This window comes from Podarcis muralis, chromosome 8 (assembly GCF_964188315.1).
Source record: "Podarcis muralis chromosome 8, rPodMur119.hap1.1, whole genome shotgun sequence".
In the NCBI taxonomy this organism is placed as follows: domain Eukaryota; kingdom Metazoa; phylum Chordata; class Lepidosauria; order Squamata; family Lacertidae; genus Podarcis; species Podarcis muralis.
In genome coordinates, this window is record NC_135662.1 from 41,337,548 (window position 1) to 41,343,547 (window position 6,000).

The 6,000-nt window shown below is 41.9% G+C and overlaps 1 protein-coding gene across 19 annotated transcripts in view; it reads right to left on the reverse strand.

Moving 5' to 3' along the window:
* DTNA (dystrobrevin alpha) overlaps positions 1-5,763 on the reverse strand; it is a 186,259-nt gene extending 180,496 nt beyond the window's left edge. For 3 of the 19 annotated variants that reach the window (XM_077933049.1, XM_077933051.1, XM_028737032.2), the window contains exons 1-2: positions 5,481-5,759; positions 5,289-5,376 (exon numbers count right to left, since the gene is read on the reverse strand). In XM_077933049.1, the coding sequence (XP_077789175.1) occupies positions 5,289-5,376; positions 5,481-5,673 (281 nt within the window). In that variant the 5' untranslated portion in view covers positions 5,674-5,759. The other 16 variants (XM_028737043.2, XM_028737060.2, XM_028737059.2 and 13 more) reach the window with 14 other exon arrangements.
* Positions 5,764-6,000: the final 237 nt, after the last annotated feature.

The window sequence follows — 6,000 nt, forward strand, 5'->3', positions numbered from 1 at the left end:
TGCTCCTATAAATACAAAGAGGGAAGACAATAAATTGTGTCTTTGCAAACATATGTATCACACACAAATAAATATGCAGGATTGAATACAGCTTTCCGTTGACTGCTGACTGAGTGACAAGCCCAAAGTTGTCTCTCGGGAATGTGTCACTTCAGATTAAGCCAGGGTCCCGGAAAGAAGGGCACTAATCCAGCAACATGTGAAATGTTACTGAAATCAGTAATAATAAAAACTGTGTTCATTATTTTGAATACTGGAACCATTTAATAGAATAGTCTCAGAACTGTCATTAACTGCTTTGCTTCTACTTTTTCGTTTCAGTCTGCTTTTTGTGTTATTAACTTTGGGTTGTAGCTGTCATTGTTATGTGATTTTGTTGATTTTAATATTGTGAATACACCTGAAGAAAGCCAGGATAAAAATTAATACTATACAACAGACATCTTATGAAGGTCAGTAAGGCTACAATCCTATACATACAGTGGTACCTCAGGTTACAGACACTTCAGGTTACAGACTCCGCTAACCCAGAAATAGTACCTCGGGTTAAGAACTTTGCTTCAGGATGAGAACAGAAGTTGCGTGGTGGTGGCGCAGCGGCAGCGGGAGGCCCCATTAGCTAAAGTGATACCACAGGTTAAGAACAGTTTCAGGTTAAGAACGGACCTCCAGAATGAATTAAGTTCTTAACCCAAGGTACCACTGTACTTACCTAGAAGCAGGCCTTTTCCCAGACGGAACTCGCCAGAACTCAGTTCTGGCACGTCTCAGGTGGGCACCATTGCCATTTTAAGAGAACAAGGGAGGCATTCATGGTGAGTTTCGGCACCTCTTTTTCTAGAAAAATAACTCTGCTTAGAAGTAAGGTACATAGAGCTCTGTGGAACTTACTTCTGAGTAGACATGCCTAGAATCATGCTGTTGATTATATACTTTGCTGAAGCCCTGTTAAATGTGCTTGAAGTACACTAGCATAAGTGATGAATAAATCATCCTAATTTTAATTACTGAAGTAGGGAAAAAAACATATTTCTTATAAATTATTTAAGTCCTCTATTAAGCCTCTGATTCAATACAGAATTCAGTACAATTGTAAATGTCCACAATACTGGAAATGTGCTTTGACTGTTGCTTTGCTTTTAACTGATTTATTCAACTGTTTTATTATGGATTTATTTTGTAGTTTTCACACCCATATCTACAAAATACCTACTCACGAAAGTAACATCTGATGGACAAACAGGACAAAATAAGGTTGCCACCGTTTTGGTTCTCTGCCTTTAATAGATGCCTATCACAACACAGGGACGCAGGTGGCGCTGTGGGTTAAACCACAGAGCCTAGCTGTTGCTGATCAGAAAGTCAGCAGTTCGAATCCCCTGCGACGGGGTGAGCTCCCGTTGCTCGGTCCCTGCTCCTGCCAACCTAGCAGTTCAAAAGCACGTCAAAGTGCAAGTAGATAAATAGGTACTGCTCTGGCGGGAAGGTAAACGGCGTTTCTGTGTGCTGCTCTGGTTCGCCAGAAGCGGCTTAGTCATACTGGCCACATGACCCGGAAGCTGTACGCCGGCTCCCTCGGCCAATAAAGCGAGATGAGCGCCGCAACCCCAGAGTCAGTCACGACTGGACCTAATGGTCAGGGGTCCCTTTACCTTTACCTATCACAACACAACTCAACAAGTGCAGCTTCTCCCATCATTGGACATCTCAAGCTCTGGGCACTTTGAGACAGGTGCATTAAATCAACAGACCTAATAAACCACAAGCCATACAGGGATGCTGGTGACCCTCCTACTGATCTCTGCTATGATCACAAATTGGCTATGAGAATCTGGCCAGCACATTGAGAAGTTGGCAAAAAAACAAACAAACTGGCTTCTGTAATGGTACCAAATCTGTACGCTAAAATAACAATCTTCTGCAAGCTTCTCTGTATCTCTAACATATCACTAGTACTGTACTTCCATTTAACTATAAAGACTTCCACAAAAAAATCCTGCGAACTGTAATTTAATGAAGGTGCCAAAAATCTCTGTCAAATCCCCACCCAAATCTTGTCCTAACAATAGATTTTCAAGATTTAGGGAGAAGGATGAATAACGACCTTTAAAACTAGAGTATAGATATATCCTTTGAGATACTTCCTGTTCAAGTTCCTGGGCTTTTACTATACTTGGTGAAAAACCCAACATTTGGAAGGATCTTTAGACAGTAAGTCACAACTCTAAGACCAGACACAGTTTACAAAATAAGTCAGATTTAACAAGGTGCCTATATATCATGTGTTCATTTGTAAACAGTTGCAAGAAATAGGTACTTTAAAAAGGTAAATAGTACACAAGTACAACAAAGGTAACAACAAAGGTAATAAAATGTATAGTTCCTGTACCTGTAAAACAATCTTGGAGATTCAGGAATTAAAACTTGCCATGCCATGTTAACATAGGAGTAAGTAAAACTGTTCTTGCTGCAGTTACTTCTTCAATACAAACTATCCTGAATTGCACCTAGTCATCCTACTCACAAACAACACTTTAGTCAACATTACACTTGTTTGACGAGATGTAACACAATTGCTATTTTCCGTTCATTTTTTTCTTACATTCTTCTATACATAAAAAGCGATGGATTCATTTACAACTTATTAATAAAAATGAACCACAAAACAGAATAAAGAAACTGTATTTAAATGTAATGAATTCATGAGGTTTTTAGAGCATTTACTATGAATATTGACTACATGTTGGAAATTTGTAGTGGGATTCCATGGTCAGAAGAGATATTGATAGGTGGAATTGTTGTTAGATTGTACATAATTGTGCATATTGTTAAACTGTAATGTACATAAACACCAAATAAATTTGAAAAAGGCCAAACAATGTTATGTTGCTGAGTCAAAAGGTTGGCTTTCTGAGCTCTAATATGAATACTGTATACTTAAGTCAATATGGCACAATTTGTTGTGGGAATGTCATCAATACCTGTGGCAAAAAGAGTTTGAACCAATCAATAGACTTCTGAAGCAAAAACTTTGCAAAACAGTGATTTTTAGTTGAAGTCACCTTTGACAATTGAGTATAACTAATTTGTGCAGCATAAACTTTTGTAGGCATATAATGAAGTATGTTCTTTTCTTTGAAAGCTCTTAAAACAATAAATAAACTTACTGTGCATTCCTATACATGTTTATTCAGAAGTAAAATGATAATTAAGTCCCACTGTGTTTAACGGGGTTTACATGTGCTAAACAGGGTTTACATGTGCATGGGTTACATGTGCTAAGACTGCAATCCAAAACACACTTGCCTGGGATTCAATGGAATTTACATCTGAGTGGACATGTTTAGGATTACACAGCGAGCCTCTGAAACACCTCAAACTCTATTTTCTTTTCTGCAACAAGCTAAAATATGTACTGTTCCAAAATGATTCACATATTTCTGTCCCTGTTACACTAAAAAGCAGCATGCTATGTTTCACAAGTACAATTGATATCTCTACTGGGTTTGTCTATTACTGTAAATAATGTGATATGTCCAGAATTTGGTTTAAATTTACAATACCTAATGTTAGATTGCTGAAAAAGGAAAGGGTTAAAAGCTCAGGCTGCAGTTCTAAACATACTTACTAGGTAACAAGCTTTACTAAGTACTGTGGGACTTACTCCTGAGTAAACATAGGCTTGTACTACATATGCCTTTAGAGTTGTGTGTGTGTGTGTGTGTGTGTGTGTGGATTGTAAAATTATTTTGAGGGCTCGCAAGTACAATAAAAATGCAATGATAAAGAAGGACCAATGCTTTTTAAAGCTCTGAGCCAGGAAGTTGAATTTCCGATCAAGATCACATCAACCTCCAGTATTATTTTCACAAATCTTGCAAAACTTCCTTGGCCACCGAAGGGGTTTGGAATTTATCTGGTGACATTTATTCCCACAAGGCTCTTTAAGTAGTGCATAAAATGCCATAAACACTAGTTAACTGGTTCTGTTCCAATACATATTTATGAAGTGCATCAGATCATAGTGCCTTTAACCATATTTTTGAAGCATATTAAACTAGTACTGGGGGAGAAAGTGTACTACTGTATTTCTGGGAAAGAAACCCACCATGCAGCAGCTAGAATATCCATTACAAGAGGCTGAAGTTTGTGAATGCGCAGGTAAGTGAGCAAAAGATATAAATAGAAATAAGGCATTGTCAAAGATAAACCGTTCTTTACACGGGTTATTTTATATAAGGGAAGCTGGGACTTCCCACCGCATCACCACTATTGAATAATTTGTGTTAAAATCAGGTCACAGAGCTAGTAAATACTGCCACAGGTATGATAGCCAAAAACAATACAATCACAATGTTACAATTCACAGGCTCATGACTGCACACACTGGGTTTATATAAGTCTGAGCTGGAGTGCAATATAATTGTATCAAACTCATAAAATGGAACACACCGTAGGTATAAAACCTTAGTCGGGAATACCGTCTGAACTGTTCCTATAGGCTCGCAAATAATAAGAAAAGAGCCAGCCTCCAAAAGACTGAAGTGTAGCAAAAGTCAAAGAGATGATGTCATCATAGGCCTGTACATATAAGCTGCCTGAGTTCCTCACCGCACACACAGACCCCCCTCTCTGCACATCCAACGCGTATCTTGGCAAGCCTTGGAATGAAATGCATGATGCCAACAAGGTCCCCTGATGTTGTCAAAAAGCGTAGCCAGACCTTCTCATCCCAAGTTATCAACACTCCAATCTCTTCTTTTTCATTTACCCCTAAAGGGTTTGACCCCACTATTATTCTCTGGCAGAGGACAAACTCTCGCTTAGCTCTCTCATACAACATAGGAAAGAGGAATCAACAACCAGGCATCTAATGCAGCTAGTTCTCAGCTTCTCTCCATCTCTCTCTCTCTGTCTCTCTCTCTCTCTCTCTCTCTCTCTCTCTCACACACACACACACTCCAGGAGATAAAGCTCGGCATCTCCAAATTGGCAACAGGCTGACTCACCCTCCCTTGCCCACTCCCCAAGTTATTCCTCCTAAGCCTTTTGAACTGACACTGCAGTGCATTGCCAAGCTTGCTGCTGATTTTTGATGAGAAATATTCATCTCTCCCCCCCTCCCCCAGTTACCCACTCTTTGCGGTGCAAAGAGCCATCCATAATGGAGACTCCAGCATCCTTAGCAAAGCCTTTGACTGGTGAATGGAGTAAAGGGATAAAAAGCGGGGCGAGGGGGAGGGATAAGATAAGGGACCAGATGAGTGAAGGAATGAATGAATTGCTACCTCCAGAAAAGCTCTGTGGGTTGCTGGCTTCTCCTGCTCCTGCTGCTCTTGCTGTTGCTGCTGTCACAGAGGATCAGCTGATATTTACCTGTGAGGTAATGCACACTCTGTAAGGTCACCATGCACCCACTGAAACCCAGTGCAAAGCAGGAGGGGCGCACAGAGACGGAACTGCTTGCTGCTGCCGCTTACCGCTCTGGAGAGAGAAAGATGCACCGCGCACAGGCTGCTGCTGCTGCTGTTGCTGCTGCTGCTGCAGCTCCTGGCACATGCTGCAGGTGTCATAGCTGAAACTGCCCTGCTTCAGAATGTACCCATTTCGCTTCTGCACATGCCCAGAGCCCCTCGTGCGGCCGGAATGAGCATGTGCCAAGCTTGTGCGCATGCCCAGCGAGGAAGTGAAGCCTCCGTGAAGCCGCTGCCCTCACCTAGCCCTTTGCCCTGAGTTTCGCGGGGGGTTCCATTCACTTTGCCCAAAAAGCATCCTAGCGATGCGGTGGGAGGAGGAGAAGGAACTGGGCGGCAGAAGGGAGCGGGCGGGGGGGGGGGGAGCGGCTGAGCAAAAGGATGACGTATTGCAAAAGCCGAGGAGAAGCGGAGCAGGGGGAGGAGGGAGGCTTCGCCGACGGGAGGGGAGGGGAGTGCTGGGCCGCCTGAGAGTTTGAGGGGATGCGTAAGGGCGAGGGAGGAAGCCAATGGGACGTCGGGGAGC